At 40.3% G+C, this 24,869-nt stretch overlaps 1 protein-coding gene and 1 pseudogene across 7 annotated transcripts in view; one reads left to right on the top strand and one right to left on the bottom strand.

Annotated features, from left to right (window-relative positions):
• The window catches only part of SEC24B (SEC24 homolog B, COPII component), a 78,865-nt gene extending 73,592 nt beyond the window's left edge, over nt 1–5,273 (bottom strand). For all 7 annotated transcript variants that reach the window (XM_081557113.1, XM_081557208.1, XM_081557353.1 and 4 more), the window contains exon 1: nt 5,107–5,273. In XM_081557113.1, the coding sequence (XP_081413239.1) occupies nt 5,107–5,233 (127 nt within the window). In that variant the 5' untranslated portion in view covers nt 5,234–5,273. The remainder of the gene's footprint in view (nt 1–5,106) is intronic.
• Nucleotides 5,274–11,295: 6,022 nt separating this feature from the next.
• LOC145525867 (elongin-C pseudogene) lies at nt 11,296–11,619 on the top strand (annotated as a pseudogene).
• The last annotated feature ends 13,250 nt before the right edge of the window (nt 11,620–24,869 follow it).

Genomic DNA, 24,869 nt, shown 5'->3' with positions numbered 1-24,869 from the left:
CACACAGTTCTGAAGTAGTGAAGAAGCCAGTCAGTGAAGGTTCCAAACCCATTTCACAATACCTATTTCTCAGAAACACCAGAAAAAACAAGCGAGTTAGGACTTGGCTACGGTCTAGGCAAGGCATTTTACTACTCCCTCTTGCCTCCCTATTTCATCTCCCTTTTCTTCAATTCCTTTTCCTGGCAGCATTTGGCACGCAATCGTAGAAAACTTAAAACCCCTCTTCCCACAAATCAGCTAGCTGAGGTAGTGGCCTATTGGAGGAAACCTTCCAAGAGGAGAGTCTTTGCAGGGACGGCTGGACAGCGTAAGAAAATTAGTAGCCAAGTTCAAGTACTCCATTGAGTGCCTATCGCATGCTGCCACTGGGAATGTGATGAGGAAAATTCACATGGTCTCTGCTGCCTGAAGAATTTATATAGCGGTGTTTTGAAGGAAATGAAATGAAGGAAACCCTCATTTGCAAAGCATCTCATTTTACTAAACACCAGGTACTTTAAAAAACAGCACCTCATTTAATGTAATCTTCTCAAAAACCCTAAGAGGAAGGTATTATTATCCCCTGAAGCCCAGAGATGTTAAGTAATTTTCTCCACAAAACCCTGGGCTGTAACAGAGCCTACACCTTTTTCACTAGCCTACATTTTCTGGCAATTCTGAGTATGCTTAACCTGCTGGAAATAATAGTGGCTTCCCCAGGGCTGAATACAACAAGATTTGCTCTAACATGCAGTGCTATCTCTGAAGATGCTCTCATTTCTAGGAAAGTCCATTGAAGATTGGCTCAAAATCCCTTCTATTTCAACGTCTTTAGCATCTAATACTTCAGGGTTTACAGATGAATCAGAAAGATGGAAGTTAGCTGAAATACCGGGATCAGTGGCAATGAATGTGATCTATAAAAATTGTTACACATATTATCTCAGAAATTGAGGGGGAGGTGTGGGGTGGGAATAAAAATACAATAAAAATAACTAAAGCAACACAACAACAAAAAAGTAAAAACAATCCAGATAACAGACACTTGTGTATATATTTTATAAGATCCTTGAGACATCCATTCATCAGTTTAGGAGGAAATTATGTATACAGAAAGTTATATTATACCATGGCACTGTCTTCATGAGGACCAGATGCTTCTGGTTGGCTATAAAGGAAGACCAGAAACTTGAGACAAAGACACTGCTCTGATCAAAAAGAACTTACTTCAGATACACTAGTATCTGTATGTACACTTGTATCATTTTAAATTGTACATGTGCTCTCAAAGTTGAAGAGTTTCCTATGAGTGAAAGGTATGTTTATGTAATGCTGCTGCTGCTAAGTCACTTCAGTCGTGTCCGACTCTGTGCAACCCCATAGACAGCAGCCCACCAGGCTCCCCCGTCCCTGGGAGTCTCCAGGCAAGAGTACTAGAGTGGGTTGCCATTGCCTTCTCCAGTTTATGTAATGAAGTCTAACAATAAAGTAATGAAGTCTGATAATTCCCATTACTATCTCATCTTTCTTGCATTATGGACAATAAAATGATAAAACTGCCGATAGCATCATTCTTGGAAAAGGCACATGGTAGGAAGAAAACACATTTTCATTGGAAAATGAGCACCATTTGCTTCCTAAAAGAAGAATCAGAAAGCAGAGTTTTATTGATAAATGAGTGCCCCCTACCAAAACAAACAAACAAACAAAAAAAACACTTCCAAAATACCTCTTTCAATTCAAGTCAACTGGGAGAAATTATGGAGTTATGTCAGGTTCCCTGGTGGCTCAAGGTAAAGAATCCTCCTGCCAATGCAGGAGATGTGGGTGCAATCCCTGGGTTGGGAAGAATCCCTGGGTTGGGAAGAGTCCCTGGAGAAGGAAATGGCAACCCTCTCCAGTATTCTTGCCTTTAGAATCCCATGGATGGAGGAGCTTGGCAGGCTACAGTCCACAGACCCAAAAAGAATTAGACATGACTTAGCAACTAAACAACAACAATGGGATTATGCCGTAATTACCAGGATATTATTCACTCAGTCTTTCCTTGTTTGAGGACTCTGTTTTGGAAGGACTCTCAAAAGGCAAAGTGTAAGCTGAAAAATATTCAACTAGTACTTTCTATGAGAACACAATGATTCTAAACTGCCCATATACTGCTCCATGAAACACTGAAGTACAGAAATGTAACTCCAAGGAAGTAAGTTCAAAAAGAAATATTTCACAAACTCAAAAAAGTCAAATTGTATCTTCAAATAAGTGCGGGGGGGGGGTGGTGCGGGGGAGGGGAGGAATAAGTGGGGAAAAGTATGTCAACAGTTAAACACAGAAAACAAGGACAAATATTAACGAAGTCTGGGCTTCTGCCTCCCAACCCTTTCCAAAGTCAAAGTTTCCAGTAAGAGACTTCTTAAGAGTCTGTTAATAGAAAGAGATCTGGACTTGGAACTAGAAAGACTATATTAGACTTCATTTAACAAATGAAACTATAACTTGTTCTAGGCCTTGAAAATACTGAATATACAGCAGTGAACAGGAGACAGGCAGCTACCCTCAAGAAGCATTGGTGAAAAACACCCATCCAAACCTTTCTGGATCTTGATTTCATCTGTTTAATTAGGGAATTGAACTAGGTGTCTTACAGACTACTCCAAAAACACCTGGACCTCCACCTCTATTTTAACCACAACAGCTCTGTTTTTTTCAGATGTCTGTAGCAGGGCTCTACAAATTCCCTGGGAAAAGAAATCTGTTTTTAAAAATGTTTGATAAACATGAAAGTAAGTGATTGCTAGGTACCACTCCAGTTTTACAACTCTGTCTTCTGTGATGTTTCAAATTCATACTTCTGATCTATTTCTTTTTCACCATGTCTGGAATTCCACAGAGATACAAAAAGGCAAACTAGTTTATGCAGAACTGAAGAATCAATCACAAACCCAATGCTTAACCATTATCTATGGATTCCAAAAGCAAAAGTTACTTTTCTCTGAGATTAACAAGCAAAACAAAAACAGATTTGATCTTGTTACTTACCTACTTAAGCCACTTTTTTTCACAAAAACAAACAAAAATTAACTCTAGTTCTTTATCTTAATCTTCAAATTCCTTAACAGTCAAGACTTTTCTGTAATTCGGCCCCTTTTAAGTATTCTTTTCAGCTTTAATCGTTTGGGTCTTCCCTCTCACCTAGCACTTTTTTTGCCTCTTGGCCCCTAAATTTTTCAACTTAGGTTCATGCCCCTGCAACAGGCCTCCCCTCCTACCTCAACCTGTCAAATTCCTCAAGGTCATAACCAACTTGAATGTCACCAAAATACACGTCAATTTAGGAGAAAGGAAGGGATTTTATCTGCTAGGCTAATCTCGAGTCCCCAACTGCACGAATGCAACAAATGCTGAAATGAATTATATCAAAGGAAAGTAATGATTATAAACAGTAGAAATCAAGCATCATTTATATCTGGTTGCTAAATGTATTAACTGATTTTTTACATATTTAACATCTTGATTACAACTGATATCCTGCCACTCCTTGAGTATTCACAAAATTTGTAAGACTAAGGCAAATATTTGCCACCTTAAAAATTGTACACTACGACAATAATGCATACTCAGAAAATCAAGACAAGACACAATCCTCGGATCACTATTAAACATGGATTCACAATATTCTAAAAGACTGGGGATCTCTTCTTTCAGTTCTTCCACACACAAAGCTATTTCAAAAACTAAACAAAAACAAGAATTTATGTTAAGTTTACAAGAACAAAAACTGCTCACAAATAATATCTTCATGTTTGTTCAGGGCAGAAGAACAAAACCTACTACACTGTTTACATTCAAAACCCAACAGTAAACAATGACCAGAAAAAGTACAGCATGTAACATTGACAACTATGGCTGATCCAAAGGATTATGAAGACTAAGCTATCCCGTTTGACTTACAAAAAAAAAAAAAAATTCAACTTCTGGTTCTCAGGATAAAACGATAAACTGCAAGCGTGAACAGCATCAGCTATAAAAATTAAATGTTCGCTGAACTGATTTATAAAGTCCAGTAAGTTTTCACTAGCAGACTGGATAAAATAGGTCAGTCCAACAATCATTTGAAGAGCACCACCAGACTTTGTTCTCTTATACAAACAGAGAACCAGACATATTCTTCTAAAGTATTCAGTCAATTAGTTTCGAGAGTTCTCATCTGAAATATTATCGTTTATACAGAGAGGGCCCCTCTCCACGGGCCCCAGCCACTAACTGAGGGAATGGATATCCTACAAGCATCATTTTTCAGCGGAGACTGTTACATCCCCAAAGCCCACGACCTCAGTGTGAAAGCGGCCTTCACGTTGGATTGCCTGCTGTCGGTATGAAGGCCTTGCCTCAAACAGGGCCAACCCTAGCACGTTTTTGTGTTTCTGAAAGTGAAGCTGGGGGGCGGGGGGTACACCCAGATCTAAAAGTATTCGTTTAAATCCGTTTGACACCTGCTCCTTTTCAAACATGACCAGCCAGCTCCAGACGCTCGAGTAGCAGCCCCAGCAGCAATGACAGATCTTGAGGCCGAACTGGGTCAGGGTTAGTTACACTTGTGTTGCCTATTTACACCCTTTGTCTACAAACTTGAGCACTAACTTAAGTTTCCTTCCAGGCAGCGTGCCCAACGGGCCTCAGAAATCAGAGCAATTTTCCCCGAGACAGGAAGGGCACAACCTTCCCCAGCTCCATGGCTACAGCAGCCTTCCCCGGACCACGCACTCTTGAGGCCCCGGGTGTCTCGGCGACAGGGGTCGCTCGGGGCATCCCGCCCGCGCCCAGGCTGGATAACCGGGATTCACGTGGTCTCTGGGCTGCCCCTTTTCTACGCCTCAACTCACCCCGGCGGCTTAGGGCCTGGGGCCACACTCCAGAAGCCGCCCGAGTCCCCGACGTCCCAGATCGGCACCGCGCCGGGGCGCCCCTCGCCCCGCACCCTCCCCCCTCTCCCCGCCCCCAGTCAGGCTCTCGCCGGGCGCCCCCCGCCCCCGCCCCGGCAGCCCCCAACTCCCACCGCCCGATCGCGCCGCGCAGGCTGCCCCGCCGGCACTAGGCCCCACGCTCCGCCGCGGCCGCCCTCCTCACCGTTCTGCTGGTGCGGCCCCGGGCCCGGGCCTGCCGGCGCGGCGGCTCCTGAGGCGGCGGCTCCGCCAAGCTTGGGCGGGATCCGGGCGCTGGCGGCTGGATGAGGGGACCCGGCGGGGGCCGACATGACGGCGCTGCTGGCGGCGGCGGCGGCTCGGCTTCGGCGGGGTGGGCGGAGGAAAAGGGAAGGCGGGGCCGGAGAGGCGAGAGGAAGAGGAAAGAACGCGGCCGGCGTCACCGAGGGAGTCACTCGGGACCGCGGCAGGAATGCTCGCGCTCCACCCCGCAGCCCAGCTGGGCCGCCGCGGGCACCGGGACCCCGCCCGTCCCTGCCCCGCCGCCGCCCCGAGCTCAGAGCCGCGGGACTCCCACCCCGGGTCGCTCCCCGCAGACACGGGCTGCGCTCGCCGCAGCGCCCTCTGCAGGCGGAGCCTAGCGCACCCAGGCCGGAGGCGGGCTCGGGGCGGCGGCCTCCTTGCGGTCCCGGCGACCTCCGGTCCGGGCGGACCTTCTGTCGCTCCGGGGAGAGAGTGGTGGACCTGGGTCGAAGGGGCGCGGGGTCGGCTCCTGTGCGGGGCGGCGGTGGCGGGGGGGGAGTTCGAGAGCTGCGTGCGGGGTCACATCCGGAGCCCAGGGCTACGTCTGGCCGGACTGACCCCACTCAACCTTCCTCCAAAGAGGAACCCGGGGTTTGTCTTTGTTTTTCTAATCTTGAGGCGTTTTCCCCCTTAATATTAAATTCTAAACGAAATAGGCGTTCAAACTCCCTGCCCTTTGGCAATTATAATCCAAGGCAAAGGAAAAAGAAACATTTCTCTATGATAAACACAAAATCGCAGTCAGAACGGAGAACTTTTCTCACTGACTTACATACTGGGAAGAGCAAAGGGGAAGATGGAGTAAGGGAAACTGAAAGACAAACTCGAGATTTTTGCCAAGGGTTGGCTCATCCTGTTGGTATTCAGAAGAGAAGCTGAAGCACCCAAAGCAAGAACTCAGCTTCGTGTGTCTTCGTGAGGGAAATCTTTGAATCTCTGGCATGTCCCAGCATGCTAACTGGCAAGCAAGCCCTGGACTACATTACCCAAGTCGTTTTGCCATCTTATTCTGGCCACACTTACTCTGTGTTAGAAATGAAATTGTTCAAAAACATCGAATTCCAAAGGGAATCCGGCAAGATGATATTTCTAATTACTGAATGATTATGCCGACCATAAAGTGAGTTGTAGGCGTGGAATAATGCAAAGTTCCCCTTTTAGTTGTTGCCATGAATTAATGATACTTGGTGCTTTAATGCACCAGATGAATTACAAATAGGGTTTCAGTAGTTAGATTTGTACTGGAGAAGGAAATGGCAACCCACTCCAGTATTCTTGCCTGGAGAATCCCGGGGACGACGGAGCCTGGTGGGCTGCCGTCTATGGGGTCACACAGAGTCGGACACGACTGAAGCGACTTAGCAGCAGCAGCAGTTAGATTTGTAGTTTTTCTTTTTGGAATTTATCTTTATTCTTATTTCCACAATTCTGGCTAGTTTTTCCCTTCCATTTTATACATTTACACTAATAAAGGACCTAAACAGTACCAAATGCTAAAATATACTAGTTCCTGCATGTGGAAGATACATTGTTAGATTCTTAGGTTTAAAGCCTATGATTTTGTTAAGTGTAAATTTTCAGAATCTTTAGAGAAAAATTACACATATAAGACAATCCTGTCCTAGAAAACAGTATCACATTGATAAAAACTACTTGAATTTTTAACATTTTAGGTAGATAATAAAAGAAATACAATGTAAGAGAAAATAGTATAATGGGCTATCATATACTCATCAACTAGAGTCAACGTTTGTCAATACGGGGTAATCTTGTTTCATCTATACTGGCACCAACCTCTACTCTCCTGAGATTATTTTGAAACAAATCTCAGACATACTATTTTATAGGTAAGCATTAAACATGTATCTTTAAATACATAACATAATCACAATATACTGTTATACTTAAAATCATTAAAAATAATGTATTTGTATATCATCAAATATACAATTAACAGTTGTGTTTTGTAATAGTTTGTACTTTTAGTTTTATGATTTTCAACCATACATTATATTTCATCTACAAAAAATGAGCAAGTGCTTTTCCACAGCATTCCCAGCTTTTCCACAAAAACCTAAGCCTCTGCATGAGCAAAAGGTCACACCTTGCTTCATCAAGAAGATTATACAGTAACAGTTTTCAACACTTCCTGGGAGTCCTTTAAAAAGTGGCTCAGAAAAAAAAAAAAAAAAAAAGCCCCTTAAGGGAATAATTAGGCAGTTGGCTTTCTGCCCCTGGAATGTATCCTCTTGGGTGTAAGAAGCCCATTTTAATCACAGGTGTAGAGGATGAAGCTGAACCTTGTCTCTTTAGAGGAGACTCTTCTAAGAGGAGGACTAGAACGCTATGTTTGAACACTTCTTCCCCACAGTCTTTTTTTTCTTCTTTTGGCCACACCATGGGAATCTTAGTTCCCCAACTAGGAATCGAACCCATGCCCCCTGCTTTGGGAGCACAGAGTCTTAACCACTGGATCTCTTTGCAATCTTCATCACCTAAGCTGCTTACACTTGTCCACTAATTCATCATAAAATTTTCTAGCATTTTTATGAGTCTTTTTGCATGACAGATTCTACAGTCTTTATGAAAATATGTTATTTCACTCTACTGCTTCAAGACCACGACTGCTGTCAGCAAAGAGGAAAAGGAAGAAGGACTGAATAAATGCTTACTATGTACCAGGCACTGTGCTAGTCTCTTTAGGGATATTTCTCCCGTTTAGTCCTCACAGTAACTCTATGGGATATTTTTCTTATCCCCATTTTACCAGAGAAAACTAAGGCTTATATAAAATTTAAGTAATCCTGGTAAAAATCATGAATCTGTAAATAGCAGACCCAGTGCTTAAACCAGAGTCTATTTAGCATCAAAATCTTTGCTCTATTCACTACAAGCTATAGTTGGTTAATTTACATTTTTCTTCATAAAGCTATGCTAATTACAACATACTATTTTGCTTGTCAAAAGATTTTCAGTTTTACATATTTAGAATTTGTACCAGTATTCTTTTGAATGGTGAATCTTAAAGTGTTTGAAATGCAAATTCTCAGGTCCCACCCCAGACCTACTGAACTCTGGAGATGGGACCCAAGAGCAAGCTCTCCTGGTAATTCTGATGTACTGGAAAATTTGAGAACCACTGCTTTGAATAGCAAAATGAAGCTGAATTGCTTCCATTCTTTTTTTACATTGGGGGATAATAGTTCTTTTCTTCAGCACATTTCTCCAATTTTTTTGCCAATCATTGAAATTGATATTTTGTAGGTGTGTGACTACAGTGCCAGAGTGCTCAATATGGTAGTGTCAATCCTGCTTGTTTTGATGGGCAATGCTGAGAACAGGTCTGTGTCTAAAAGGAAAAAATGCTGTTATTGAAAGTGAGCTCTGCCACAGGTGCAGGAAGCACATTTTTGCTAAATGTCACATTCTGACACGTGCCACTATTTGTCATCCCCAATTTGGGACTCATATTCTCTGTAACAGAAGTTGTGGGAGCCTTGAACAACTGAACACTTATTTTTATATCAAAAAAATACTAATCCAGTTCCTTCTCAGTTGTGTCTGGCTTCCATCTTCCACAGCTTTTTTTACTCCCTCTAGTTTTTAAATCACATTTGACCTTTGTAGAACACCTTTCCTCTTTTAGTGTCATTCCCTATTAGGAGTCCGTCTACTAATATGAAGACACAGTTTTCTTTTTTCTTCTCCTTATTCTGATCTGTTTACACATTTACTGCATTTTTAATAGGCCAGGTATTGGGGATACAAAGATTAATTGGATGTAACCTGTCCCCATATATCTTTTACATATATCACTACTGACTTTCTTATATATGGATTTCTTTGATTTTTATTTTTCTTAAAACTTACTTTTATTTTTTCTCATGTTTCCTGTGTATCTTCATTTCTTCTTTTTATTAGGGCATCCTAAGTTGGGTTCCAAGACTCATATTATGATAGGAAGAAATAATTTCACTGTTGCTCATATCATTTGATCACCTATGTTGGTGTCATTTAACTAGCATTTAAGTCTGAAGTGTCTAAGACAACTAAGATACTAAAAGATAAAAAAAATAAAAAGGTTGGACTATTAGGCAAATAATTAGCCTATGTGCAAAAAGTGCACTTACAGAAAATCCTCTCAAGTTCTCACTTGAATATTTGGCTGTTATTTTAGCTATATGGTAATTTCTGTGGCTATCCACTCACCCAGCCCACAGCAGGTTAGAAAGAATGAATCATGAGGCAGAGGAAGGAAACACTGTGGATATAGGCACAATGACAGCAGCAACACCATTAGTTGGTAGAATAAATACAGGAGAGATAAGAAAATTGGGAAAAAGGTAGATGTGAAAATGCATAGCAGCCTGAGGCAATTAGTTCAATTGAACAACCTTATATATTCCACTGAGAATATGATAAACATAGCTCACAGGTCTCTACCATCTGAGAATTTCTAAGCTGGTATTCTGAAGGGAACTGAATAGAGCGGACTCTCATTTACTGAGCATCTACTGTATAACTTGAAAACTCTTTACAATATCACTCTTTTATATACAGATATTCATAGCTTTGCCTCTCAACTACTAAGAAATCTAAATTATGCTCTACACTCTGTTTCAGAAAACAGGGATATACAACCCATTTTTAGAATCTTAGAAACTTTCACGTATGAACAGGTTAAGTTCCCAAAGATCCTTTCTTCAAAAGTCCCAATACTCACAAATCCAGGGTGAACTCTCTTAGGTCACAAATGTGTTTCCACCAAACAGAAATTTTAGTTTCTCTGAAGCTTTAGAACCAAGGTTACTCATCTCTTTTCTGTTGATATAAGATGTAAAGTGGTGCATCTCAAACTACAATGTGCCTATGAATCACCTGAAGATCTTGTTAAAATGCAGATTCTGATTTGGTAGATTTGGGAAGGGCTGAGGTTCTGAATTTCTGGCCAGCTCCAGTTGATGCTGATGCTTGTGGTCCACAACCACTCTTTGAGCAGCAAGGTTCCAAAGGCATCTTTTTGTTTACATTTCAAAGTCCACTGAGAAAAGGAATGCCCTCCGAAGGGAGCCTTTTAGCAGCTACTGTGTATTCCCACCCACTCATGTGGATGAAAGAAGAGAGTGAAAAAGCTGGCTTCAAACTCAACATTCAAAAATGAAGGTCATAGCAGCCGGCCATATCACTTCATGGCAAATAGATGGGGAAACGATGGAAACCATGACAGACTTTATTTTCTAGGGCTCCAAAATCACTGCAGATGGTGACTGCAGTCATGAAATTAAAAGATGCTTGCTCCTTAGAAGAAAAGCTATGACAAACCTAGACAGCATATTAAAAAACAGAGGCACTACTTTGCTGACAAAGGTCCGTCTAGTCAAGGCTATGTTTTTTCCAGTAGTCATGTATGGATGTGACAGAAGACTGAGAACCAAAGAATTGATGAACTGTGGTGTTGAACTGCTTTTGAACTGTGATGTTGGAGAAGACTCTTGAGAGTCCCTTGGACTGCAAGGAGATCAAACCAGTCAATCCTAAAGGAAATCAATCCTGAATATTCACTGGAAAGACTGATACTGAAGCTGAAGCTCCAACACTTTGGCCACCTGATGCAAAGAGCTGACTCATTAGAAAAGACCCTGATGCTGGGAAAGACTCAAGGCAGGAGGAGAAGGGGACAACAGAGGATGAGATGGTTGGATGGCATCACCAACTCGATGGACATGAGTTTGAACAAGCTCTGGGAGATGGTGAAGAACAGGGAAGCCTGGCATGCTGTAGTCCATGGTGTCACAAAGAGTCAGAGACGACTGAGCAACTGAACAACAATAGCATATTGAAGTATAGATTAAAATGGGTCTGGCATATCCATGGCTTTCCACACCAGTAGTACTTTTTTAAGATACTGACCCACTGGTGACCCAGCAGAAATGATTCCTCCAACTTCCCCAGAACCCATGGCGGCAGGCAGTTGGGGGTAGAGGGGGGAGCCATGGTGTAGGTCTGGGGACCAGGTGTGGTGACTGCGGGAATGGCAAGAGACTACTAACGTTCTTCTGGATGCAAAGCAGAATTTCATAAGACTCTAAATAGTGGCAAAGAGAAAACCTATGGTGGTCGTGAGGGCCCTGATGCCATGTATGTCAAATTAGTATCTTCCGATGGTCATGAATTTATTGTAAGAAAAGAACGTGAGCTAACATCAGGAACAATTAAAGCCATGTTGAGTGGTCCAGGTCAATTTGCTGAGAACGAAACTAATGAAGTCAGTTTTAGAGAGATCCCTTCACATGTGCTACCAAAAGTATGCATGTATTTCCCCTACAAGGTTCATTCCATGGAGATTCCTGAATTCCCAATGACACCTGAAATTGCCCTGAAACTGCTGATAGTGGGGAACTTCATAGATTGTTAAATAAAATAAATTGTAATAAACTGTTAACTTTTTTCAGTATTTAATACCCATAGTTCCGTTAGTAATTTTTTTCATATATACAAGGTTGCCTGTGTGCAATTGAACTTTAAATTCATTGCAAAATTGATTATCTTCTGTTCCTTTGCATAGCTGATTGAAATTTGTTGATACATCAACAAACAAAGGGCATTTTCACAAATTGAGACATGAACAAATATGCCATTCTTAGGTGGTTTTGCCTTACCCTTAGATGTGATTTTTTAAATTAGAGCTGTGGTGATACAGTAAATGCTGAAAGTTAGGCATAAATTGAACATGTTCTATAGGTAATTAATGGGGTTATATATATATGTTTTTAGTGTTTTTCAAAAAATCTATTCTGATAACAGTTGTTAGCATTATTAGAGTTATAGAATTGCATATCATTGCAAATAATTGCATTATAAGCATGTTTATAATTTAGCCAAAATATTGATTTTTATAACTGTCAGACTTGAGAGTTGAAATTTCTTAAGCATCTTTTGATAAATCTCAGTATTGTTTAAGTGTATCTTATCTTTTTGTTTATTGCTACAATTTAAGAACTTTATTTAAAATTTTGGAAGATTACTATGTACAGCTTTAGAAGCAGAGACTTTTTTTTCTGATTTATCCATTTTATTTTTTATTTTTTTAATTTATTTATTTTAGTTGGGGGCTAATTACTTTACAATATTGTAGTGGTTTTTGCCACACATTGACATGAATCAGCCATGGGTTTACATGTGTTCCCCATCCTGAACCTCCCTCCCACCTCCCTCCCCATCCCATCCCTCTGGGTCATCCCATTGCCCCAGCCCTGAGCATTTGTCTCATGCATCGAACCTGGAATGGTGTTCTGTTTCACATATGATAATATACATGTCTCAATGCTATTCTCTCAGAACATCCCACCCTCACCTTCTCCCTCAGAATCCATAAGACTGTTCTATGCATCTGTGTCTCTTATTCTGTCCTGCATATAGGGTTATCGTTACCATCTTTCAAATTCCATATATATGCATTAGTATACTGTATTGGTGTTTTTCTTTCTGGCTTACTTCACTCTGTATAATGGGCTCCAGTTTCATCCATCTCAATAGAACTGATTCAAATGTATTCTTTTTAATGGCTGAGTAATATTCCATTGTGTATATGCACCACAGCTTCCCTATCCATTCGTCTGATGATGGACATCTAGGTTGCTAGAAGCAGAGACTTATTTAACAGTAACCACATGGTCAACAAGTAAACTACGTGACTTTCGTTTCACGTGCATTGTGCATTTTGGGCAATCCAAAGTACTATATTTTCATTGACTCTAAAGTTTCCTTTGCAACCAAACCACCTCCTAATGGGTTAATATGCTTGATGTTGACATTAATCATTTTGCCACCCATTCAACGATGTTTCCATTTTGCCGATTACTTTTCCTCTGGCTGGGTATTGTTTGTCCTAGAAAACTACTGTATTAGCGCAGGCTGCCATAACAAAATACCATAGCCTGACTGGCTTAAACAACAGAAATTTATTGTCTCACAGTTCTGGCAGCTGGAACTCTGAGATCAGGGTTCTAGTGAGAGCTCTCTTCCTAGCTTGCAGGGCTCCACCTTCTCACTATGTGTTTTCTCATGGTGTGGGGAGAGCTATCTCTCTTGTAATAAGGGCACCAGTCTTATCAGATCAGGGTTCCAAACTTCTGACCTCATTTAACCTTAATCACCTCCTCAAAGGCCCTCTTTCCAATACAGTCACATGATGGGTGGTGGTGGTTTCGGCTTCAACGTGTGAATGTAGAAGCAACAAATCAGAATCGGAGGGGCCTTTAGGTGATCCAACTGCTAGTCTCCTTTGGCTGCAAAACCCTTGTTTACTTATCAAGTGAAAAGACTCTTATTTTCCAGCTCTGCTCTGACATGAAGGAGCTGGAAAGCTCTATCCCAGAAGCAAATTACTTTGTACAATCTTTCGTGCCATCTGCTGGAAGCAGGTGAAATTGATACACTGTTGTTCCGAAAAGCTGATTTTTTTTTCTTAAATGAAACTAGGTTAAAATATAAGGAGTTTATTACAGAAAATTAGTTAAAATTTTTTAAACCACTTTAAAGGATAAACTTCAATTAGCTGAAAAAGAATCAGTTGTGTGAGACAATTCACTATTCAGAAAATGCCAGATGAAAAAAATTCAAATTGGTATGAAATTTCAAAAATTTCATATCAATTCATTTAGAGAGGACATACTTTAAAAGAAAACTATGATGGGAAGATGTCTAAAAAGCTTGCCTTATTAAAAATGTCCAGGAATTTTCAGGGTTGAAGGTATCCTCACCTTGGGACAAAAGTTCAGCAACTTGCACCCAATTCCAGATTCCATCATCTGTCATTCTATTTGTCATTTGGATTTCATTTAGTTTGATATTTTCAGTAATTACAAAGCTTTTATTAATATCCTTAAAGTCTTCAAAGTCATATCCAAGTCTAATTCCAGTAAAATTTAAATCTGTTATGGGCTGAATTGTGTTCCCTCATAATTAAAAAAGGGCTTCCCTGATAGCTCAGTTGGTAAAGAATCTGTCTGCAATGCGGAAGACCTGGCTTTGATCCTTGGGTTGGGAAGATCCCCTGGAGAAAAGAAAGGCTACCCACTCCAGTATTCTGGCCTGGAGGATTCCTTTTTACTTTTTCAGTGAAAAGCCTCAGTATTAATACATCTCTATGGTGATGGTTTGGTGGCTAAGTCGTGTCGGACTCTCACGACCACCCCCACCTCCACCCTCCGAGGACTGTAGCCTGCCAGGCTCCTCTGCCATGGGGTTTCCCAGGCAGGAATACTGGAGTCGGTTGCCATTTCCTTCTCCATGGAATTTTCCTGACCCAGGAATCGAACCCAGGTCTCCCACATTGCAGGTGGTTTCTTTACTGACTGAGCTAGGAGGGAAGCCACCATACATCTCTAAGGAAACTTCTAAATCTTTTTTGGATTAAATTTGTTCAGTCTACAACTGGATACCATGTGATCCAGTGTCTGTGAGGCATCTCACTCAAAGATAATGGGACTAATTTTGTAAATAAGTTTCCTTTAAGGACACTTATAATACTAAAGATCTTTATTATTTACAAAATTAGTCCCATTATCTTTGAATGAGATGCTTCACAGACACCGGATCACATGGTACCCAGTTGATGACTGAACAAACTTAATCCAAAAAGAATTTCCAGTCCACATTGTTCTTATTTCCTGGATCGGGGGGGGGGGGGGCGGTGGTGGTATATGAATAAAGTGGGCCTTTCCTGCCTACTTTCCAAGACGAGAAAGAAAAAAAAAGTCCTTTGTTTTCCATGAAACTGTAGTGGAGCTATAAATTGCATAGCTGAAGCATATAATCTAATCCATATATTTGCTCCACAACTACTAGTGGGAAAATTTGCAGTCCTGATGTCTATTAGTTTCTCCCCCCTCAACTAAAGTTTGGAAAATATGTACTTTGAGACACACTCTGGGCTGAGGTAACATTTCTTTTCTGTGTGTGTTTTATTATTTTTTTTTTTGTAAATTAATTTATTTATTTTAATTGGAGACTAATTTACTTTACAATATTGTAGTGGTTTTTGCCATACATTTACATGGATCAGCCATGGGTGTACATATGTCCCCCATCCTGAACCCCCTATTACCTCCCTCCCCATCCCATCCCTCGGGGTCATCCCAGTGCACCAGCCCTGAGTGCCCTGTCTCATGCATTGAACCTGGACTGGTGATCTATTTCACATATGGTAATACACATATTTCAATATGATTTGTCTCTCAAATCATCCCACCCTTGCCTTCTCCCACAGAGTCCAAAAGTCTGTTCTTTACATCTGTGTCTCTTTTGCTGTCTCTCATATAGGGTCATTGTTACCATCTTTCTAAATTCCATATATATGCGTTCATATACTGTATTGGTATTTTTCTTTCTGACTTACTTCATTGTGTATAATAGGCTCCAGTTTCATCCACCTCATTAGAACTGATTCAAATGCAGTCTTTTAAATAGCTGAGTAATGTTCTATTATGTATATGTACAATAGCTTTCTTATCCCTTTGTCTGCCGATGGATATCAAGGTTAATTCCATGTCCTAGCTTTTGTAAACAGTGCTGCGATGAACATTGGGGTACACGTGTCTCTTTCAATTCTGGTTTCCTCAGTGTGTATGCCCAGCAGTGGGATTGCTAGGTCGTATGGCAGTTCTATTTCCAGTCTTTTGAGGACTTTCAACACTGTTCTCCGTAGTGGCTGTACTAGTGCATTCCCACCAACAGTGTAAGAGGGTTCCCTTTTCTCTGCACCCTCTCCAGCATTTATTTTTTATAGACTTTTCAATAACAGCCATTCTGACTGGGGTGAGATGGTACCTCACTGTGGTTTTGATTTGCATTTCTCTGATAATGAGTGATGTTGAGCATCTTTTCATGTGTGTCTTAGCCATCTGTATGTCTTCTTTGGAGAAATGTCTATTTAGTTCTTTGGCCCATTTTTTGATTGGGTCTTTTTTTTTTTTTGGAATTGAGCTGCATGAGCTGCTTGTATATTTTTGAGATTAATTCTTTGTCAGTTGCTTTATTTGCAATTATTTCCTCCCATTCTGAAGCCTGTCTTTTCACCTCGCTTATAGTTTCCTTCTTTGTACAAAAGCTTTTAAGTTTAATTAGGTCTCATTTGTTTATTTTTGCTTTTATTTCCATTACTCTGGGAGGTGGGTCAAAGAGGATCCTGCTGTGATTTATGTCAGAGAGTGTTTTGCCTATGTTTTCCTCTAGGAGTTTTATAGTCTCTGGTCTTACATTTAGATCTTTAATCCATTTTGAGTTTATTTTTGTGTATGGTGTTAGGAAGTGTTCTAGTTTCATTCTTTTACAAGTGGTTGACCAGTTTTCCCAGCACCACTTGTTAAAGAGATTGTCTTTTCTCCATTGTATATTCTTGCCTCCTTTGTCAAAGATAAGGTGTCCATAAGTGCGTTGATTTATCTCTGGGCTTTCTATTTTGTTCCATTGATATATATTTCTGTCTTAGTGCCAGTGCCATACTGTCTTGATGACTGTAGCTTTGTAGTATAGCCTGAGGTCAGGCAGGTTGATTCCTCCTGTTCCATTCTTCTTTCTCAAGATTGTTTTGGCTATTCAAGGATTTTTGTATTTCCATACAAATTGTGACATTATTTGTTCTAGTTCTCTGAAAAATACCGTTGGTAGCTTGATAGGGATTGCATTGAATCTATAGATTGCTTTGAGTAGTATACACATTTTCACCATATTGATTCTTCCGATCCATGAACATGGTATATTTCTCCATCTTTTTGTGTCATCTTTGATTTTTTTCACCAGTGCTTTATAGTTTTCTATATATAGGTCTTTTGTTCCTTTAGGTAGATTTATTCTTAATTATTTTATTCTTTTCTTTGCAATGGTGAATGGAATTGTTTCCTTAATTTCTCTTTCTGTTTTCCCATTGTTAGTGTATAGGAATACAAGGGATTTCCGTGTGCTAATTTTATGTCCTGCAACTTTTGATTAGCTCTAGTAATTTTCTGGTGGTGTCTTTAGGGTTTTCTATGTAGAGGATCATGTCATCTGCAAACAGTGAGAGTTTTACTCCTTTTCCAATCTGGATTCCTTTTATCCCTTTTTTCTTCTCTGATTGCTGTGGCTAAAACTTCTAAAACTATGTTGAATAGCAGTGGTGAGAGTGGGCACCCTTGTCTTGTTCCTGACTTTAGGGGAAATGCTTTCAATTTTTCACCATTGAGGATAATGTTTGCTGTGGGTTTATCACATACGGCTTTTATTATGTTGAGGTATGTTCCTTCTATTCCTGCTTTTTGGAGGGTTTTTATCATAAATGGATGTTGAATTTTGTCAAAGGCTTTCTCTGCATCTATTGAGATAATTATATGGTTTTTATCTTTCAATTTGTTAATGTGGTGTATCACATTGATTGATTTGTGAATATTGAAGAATCCTTGCATCCCTGGGATAAAGCCCACTTAGTCATGATGTTTGATCTTTTTAATATGTTGTTGGATTTTGTTTGCTAGAATTTTGTTGAGGATTTTTGCATCTATGTTCATCAGTGATATTGGCCTGCAGTTTTCTTTTTTTGTGGCATCTTTGTCAGGTTTTGGCATTAGGGTGATGGTGGCCTCATAGAATGAGTTTGGCAGTTTACCTTCCTTTGCAATTTTCTGAAAGAGTTTGAGTAGGATAGGTGTTAGCTCTTCTCTAAATTTTTGGTAGAACTCACCTGTGAAGCCATCTGGTCCTGGGCTTTTGTTTGTTGCAAGATTTTTTATTACAGTTTCGATTTCCATGTTTGTGATGGGTCTGTTAAGATTTTATATTTCTTTCTGGTTCCGTTTTGGAAGGTTATACTTTTCTAAGAATTTGTCCATTTCTTCCAAGTCGTCCATTTTATTGGCATATAGTTGCTCATAGTAGTCTCTTATGATCCTTCGTACTTCTGTGTTGTCTGTTGTGATTTCTCCATTTTCATTTCTAATTTTGTTGATTTGATTCTTCTCCCTTTCTTTCTTGATGAGTCTGGCTAATGGTTTGTCTATCGTATTTATCTTCTCAAAGAACCAGCTTTTAGTTTTGTTGATTTTTGCTATAGTCTTCTTTGTTTCTTTTTCATTTATTTCTGCCCTAAATTTTATGATGTCTTTCCTTCTACTTACCCTGGGGTTCTTCATTTCTTCTTTTTCTAGTTGCTTTGGGTGTAAAGTTAGGTTTTTTATTTGATTTTTCTCTTGTTTCTTGAGGTAAGCCTGTATTGCTATGAACCTTCCCCTTAGGACTGCTTTTACTGAGTCCCATGGGTTTTGGGTTGTTGTGTTTTCCTTTTCATTCATTTCCATGCATATGTTGATTTCTCCTGTGATTTATTGGTTATTTAGAAGTGTGTTGTTTAGCCTCCATATGTTTGTATTTTTAACAGTTTTTTTCCTGTAGTTGACATCTAATCTTACCACATTGTGATCAGAAAAGATGCTTGAAATGATTTCAATTTTTTTGAATTTACCAAGGCTAGATGTATGGCCCAGGATGTGACCTATGCTGGAGAATGTTCCGTGTGCACTCGAGAAAAAGATGAAATTCATTGTTTTGGGGTGAAATGTCCTATAGACACCAATTAGGTTTAACTGGCCCATTGCATCATTTAAAGTTTGTGTTTCCTTGCTAATTTTCTGTTTAATTGATCTATCCATAGGTGTGATTGGGGTATTAAAGTCTCCTACTTTATTATTGTGTTACTGTTAATTTCCCCTTTCATACTTGTTAGCATTTGCCTTACATATTGCAGTGCTCCTATGTTGGATGCATATATATATTTATAATTGTTATATCTTCTTCTTGGATTGATCCTTTGATCATTATGTAGTGTCCTTTGTCTCTTTTCACGGCCTTTATTTCAAAGTCTATTTTATTCGATGTGAGTATTGCTACTCCTGCTTTCTTTTGGTCTCCATTTGCATGAAATTTCTTTTTCCAGCGCTTCACCTTCAGTCTGTATGTGTCCCTTGTTTTGAGGTGGGTCTCTTGTAGACAGTGTATATAGGGGTCTTGTTTTTCAATCCATTCAGCCAGTCTTTGTCTTTTGGTTGGGGCATTCAACCCATTTACTTTTAAGGTAATTCGTGATAAGCGTGATTCTGTTGCCATTTACTTTGTTGTTTTGGGTTCTAGTTTATAAACCTTTTCTGTGTTTCCTGTCTAGAGAAGATCCTTTAGCATTTATTAAAGAGCTGGTTTTGTGGTGCTGAATTCTGTCAGCTTTTGCTTGTCTGTAAAGTGTTTGATTTCTCCTTCATATATGAATGAGATCCTTGCTGGGTATAGTAATCTGGATTGTAGGTTTTTCTCTTCCATCACTTTAAGTATGTCCTGCCATTCCCTTCTGGTCTGAAGAGTTTCTATTGAAAGATCAGCTATTATCTTTATGGGAATCCCCTCATGTGTTATTTGTTGCTTTTCCTTTGCTGCTTTTAATGTTTGCTCTTTGTGTTTGATCTTCGTTAATTTGATTAATATATGTCTTGGGGTGTTTTGCCTTGGGGGTTTTACCTCAGAGGTTTATCCTGTTTGGGACTCTCTGGGTTTCTTGGACTTGGGTGGCTATTTCCTTCCCCATTTTAAGGAAGTTTTCAACCATTATCTCCTCAAGTATTTTCTCATGGCCTTTCTTTTTGTCTTCTTCTGGGATGATTCTTCTTCTTCTCCTATGATTTGAATGTTGGGGCATTTAACATTGTCCCAGAGGTGTCTGAGGTTGTCCTCATTTCTTTTAATTCTTTTTTCTTTTTTTCCTCTCTGCTTCATTTATTTCCACCATTCTATCTTCCACCTCACTTATCCTATCTTCTGCCTCAGTTATTCTACTATTGGTTCCCTCAGAGTGCTTTTGATCTCAGTTATTGCATTATTCATTATTGATGGACTCTTTCTTATTTCTTCTAGGTCCTTGCTAAACATTTCTTGCATCTTCTCAATCCTTGTCTCTAGGCTATTTATCTGTAACTCCATTTTGTTTTCAAGATGTTGGATCATCTTTACTATCATTATTGTGAATTCAGGTAAACTCCCTATCTCCTCCTCTTTTCTTTGGTTTGGTGGGCATTTCCTTTACCTGTTCCTTTACCTGCTGAATGTTGCTTTGCCTTTTCATTTTGTTTAGATTGCTGTGTTTGGGGTGGCCTTTCTGTATGCTAGAAGATTGTGGTTCCTCTTTATTGTGGAGGTTGCTCCCTGTGGGTGGGGTTGGATGAGTGGCTTGTTAAGGTTTCCTGGTTAAGGAAGCTTGCATCGTCAGTGTTCTGATAGGTGGAGCTGGATCTCTTCTCTCTGGAGTGCAATGAAATGTCCAGTAGTGAGTTTTGAGGTGTCTATGGGTTTGGTGTGGCTTTGGGCTGCCTGTATTTTAATGCTCAGGGCTATGTTCCTGCGTTGCTGGAGAATTAACATGGTATGTCTTGCTCTGGAACTTGCTGGCTCTTGGGTGGAGCTTGGTTTCTGTATAGGTATGGAGGCTTTTGGATGAGCTCTTGTTGATTAATGTTCCCGGGAGTCAGGAGTTTTCTGGTGTTCTCAAGTTTTGGATTTAAGCCCCTGCCTATGGCTTTCAGTCTTATTCTTACAGTAGCCTCAAGACTTCTCCATCCATACAGCACAGATGATAAAACATCTAGGTTAATGGCGAAAAGATTCTCCACTTCAATGAGCAGATTACTGAGAGCTTAAAAAAATATATCTTAGCAAATTTTACCCAGGCAGTGATGATGTTCAGTACCATTTTGTTTCATTTTTTTAAAATTACCAGAAAACGTAATCTAGGTGTTGTTGTTGCTGTTCAGTAGCTAAGTCGTGTCCAACTCTTTGTGACCCCATGAACTGCAGCATGCCAGGCTTCCCTAAACTTCACCATCTCCAGGAGTTTGCTCATACTCACCATCCACTGAGTCAGTGGTGCCATCCAGCCATCTCATCCTCTAGTTAGATTACTAAAAATACTTTGTCACTAACGAATCTTTCGAAAAGTTCTCTTTTATAGTTGGACTTTTTAAAAAACCCAGTATCTGAGGCGCTAAAATGCAACAGCCTTCCACTATTTAAATTTTAAAAAAGATTTAAAAAGCAGCGTCCCCACAACCAATTGTCTTGATTTTCTTCTGCTACGGGATAAACTGATGGTGGGCTTTCATCGCCATCTGGCGGACTATGTGTAGATGTGTCGCAAGACTCTACAGTTGAGTGGACCACTTGAGTAGGCAACTTGGCAAACCGGTTAAATCACAGTTCCTTCACTCTGCGTGGGGCTGGGTAAAATAATCCAGTCTCAGTTTGGAACCTCTCTTGAAAGGAGGAGCTGTACATGTTGGAACTCTAGGAGGCCATTGACAGCCTTAGGGAATGCTTTTCAACAGCTTTTCCTCCCTTGCCTGTGATTCCATCATGGTTATCAGGGAAGAAAAGAAAGGAGGAAAAGGATGAAGGAATGAATGAAAGGCCACTGTGAGCAGGAGGACAGAAGCAGAAGACATGCCGAGAGGAGGAACAGAGAACACTCCTGCCTGCTGGTGGCAGGTGATGAAGGACCTGATTACAGCTCATTTCAGAGTTTCTACTGCAGTTCTACTCCTTATAGGAATAATCTCCCCTCCTTTCCACTTAAGATACTTCGTTTCTTGTAGTCAAATGAGTTTAAACCGACACCACCCTCCCAGGTCCTTGCATGACTCCTGATAAAGTTATTAAAGGAAATGTCTTCAGACCCAGTTCAAAAGTCAATCCCCAGTCTCACTATTACAGTTTAATCACCTTGTATGGGCTTGGTGTTGTTTCATACAGTAAATATTTCAAAAGTGCTTGCTCTGTGCAATGCACAGTGCTTGTCAGTCCTAGGAATGTAAAGACTAGTAGGAGATAATAGTTTCTTAGTGGGTTTCCCTGGTGGCTCTGTCAGTAAAAAATCCGCCTGCATTGAGACCTGGGTTCGATCCCTGGATTGGGAAGATCCCCTGGAGGAGGGCATGGCAACCCACTCCAGTACTCTTGCCTGGAGAATCCCCGTGGACAGAGGAGCCTGGTAGGCTGCAGTCCATGGGGTCGAAAAGAGTCAGACATGACTGAACGACTAAGCACAATAGTTTCTTGGGGAGAGGAAATAACATACAAAATAATAGGTAACCAGTTCCATGACAGAAGTATAAGAAAAGTGATTTGGGACCAAGAAAAGCGCAATTTATTCAGATTAAAAAAAATTTACCAATGCTGAAATGCTAACAACGTGCTGAGAATTGTGTTACCATCTGAAGATATGGTGCAGAATGAAATATAATCTCATAGTTTAAGGAACTTAAGTTTATCACAAAGATAAATGTAAATGTATTTGGCAGCCAAAGGAGCACCAAAACATGTGTTTAAGGGGCAGATCTGAGAAGGCACCCAGAGAGGAGATATCTAAATTGATATTGAAAGGTTTAAAGGTTAAGTAGGATTAGATGAAGATGGGTTAGAAGAAAAGATTTCACAGAGGAAATTTGCAAATGCAGAATGCTGGTACTGAAACAGTTTTCTCAGCAGCATTAGATATTAACTTTCAGATTCTGTTACTTTCCACTTTTCTGTTTTTCTTCTTACTTGTCTGGCTCCTTCTTTTTTTTAAGTGTAATTTTTTCTGAGCTATGGTTGATGCACAGTATCATAGAAGTTCTAAGCATACAACATGGTGATTTGCAATTATGAAAGGCTGTACTCTGTTTATAGTTTTTTAAATAAAATATTGGTTATATTCTCTGTGTTATACAATATATCCTTGTAGCTTATTTATTTTATACACAATGGTTTGTACTTTTAATCCCTGCCCCTATCATGCCCCTCCCTTCTCCCCCATCTCCCCTGGTAACCCCTAGTTTGTTCTCTATATCCATGAAGTGAATCTGTTTCCTAGTTGTTATATTCATGAGTTTGTTGTATTTTTTTAAATTCCATGTACAAGTGATATCATAGAGTAGTCGTCGTTCTCTGTCTGACTTATTTCACTTAGCATAATACCCTCTGTAATATCTTTTCCTTTTACCTGTCAGGCTCGTCTCAGTCTTCTTGGTCCTGAGTTTCTTTCCCTTCTCTTTCCTCACTCCCTTGCTAGGCGTGTTTTAACTAACAAGTCCATATCCTGAGACCTGAGCTGTGATCAGTGAGTGCTGCTGACCAGCTCATGTCTGTGCCCTCCATCAAGTTCTCCATCACCTGGTGGTGGGGCTGCTGTGGCTCATGTTCTCTAGCAGTTTCATTGCCACCAGGATTCCTGCAGCAGCCACACGTCTCCTTGAGGAATGCCTCTCAGCCTAGGGTGCGGAGGCCTCTAAATTTTGAAATTTCCTTCCTTGCTCACTTTCCATTGACTTTAAATATGGTAGCTGCTATCTGCAGTTGCTATTTCTGTGCCCTTAGAATCTTCTTATATCTCCATTTGTGTGTGTGTGTGTGTGTGTGTTAGTTGCTCAGTCTGACTATTTGCAACCCCATGCATTATAGCCCACCAGGCTCCTCTGTCCATGGAATTCTCCAGGCAAGATTTCTGGAATGAGTTTCCATGCCCTTCTCCAGTGGATCTTCCCAACCCAGGTATCGAACCCGGGTGTCCTGCATTGCCGGCAGATTCGTTGCTGTCTGAGCCACCAGAGAAGCCCATCTCCCTTAGCAGATCTCTACATTTTACTACTTAACTAATATTTATATTAAACTTTTCTGTTTAAATAACTGACACAGTTTTTGTCTCCTGATTGGAACTTGGGTGATGGAATGAGGCTGAGAGAGGAGCTGGGAATGATTACAAATAGCATAAACCACAACAAAGAAAAATTAAATGGTTTGACTTCATAAAAGTTAAGGACTTCTCTGATAGACATTATTAAGAAAGTGAAAAAACTAAACAACAAGTCCTACTGTACTGCCCAGAGAACTATATTCAATATCCTGTAATAAACTATAATGGAAAAGAATATTTAAAGAGTATATATCCTGAAATATGACGGCATCACCGACTCGATGGACATGAGTTTGAGCAAGCTCCAGGAGTTGGTGATGGACAGGGAAGCCTGGCATGCTTCAGTCCATGGAGTCGCAGAGAGTTGGATTCTACTGAGTGACTGAACTGAACTGAATTTTCCCCACCCCACCCACAACTTGAAGCTTTCCTCGAACATACTGAAGAATCTTAACAACTAATCATTGAATGATTGATTGCAAAGTTGACCAGGCTTTAGCTTTAAATTCCAAAGAATTGCTGATTTCAAGGAGTGCCTAAGAAGCTTTGCAAATAAACACATTGTCCCGATGTCTGAAATGTTCCCTCCCTTTCCCTCTGTCTTGCAAGTTTACATTAGTGTGTTTCAATATCTCATTAGCAGAATGAATAGGATCCTCTATTCATTTGAGGTGAGGCAGTTGAAGGATTCATATTATCTTGCTTGCATGTGTTTATCAGCGTCTCTCTCTTCACATCTACTCACCTAAGGGCCCTTCCTTTTCTGTCTGCCACTGATACAGTACTTGCTGATATCCCCTCTGCCTTGTAAATATTCTTTTAAAAAAGTTATTTATTTATCTATTGATTTTTGTTGCACTGGGTGTTTGTTACTTTGCACAGGCTTTTCTCTAGTTATGGCTAGCGGGGGCTACTCTTCATTGAGG

Source organism: Giraffa tippelskirchi, chromosome 1, assembly GCF_054371585.1.
Source record: "Giraffa tippelskirchi isolate mGirTip1 chromosome 1, T2T-mGirTip1v1.2.pri, whole genome shotgun sequence".
NCBI classification, from domain to species: Eukaryota; Metazoa; Chordata; class Mammalia; order Artiodactyla; family Giraffidae; genus Giraffa; species Giraffa tippelskirchi.
The sequence above is the reverse complement of the archived record's forward strand: the minus strand, read 5'-3'. Positions and strand labels throughout refer to the sequence as shown.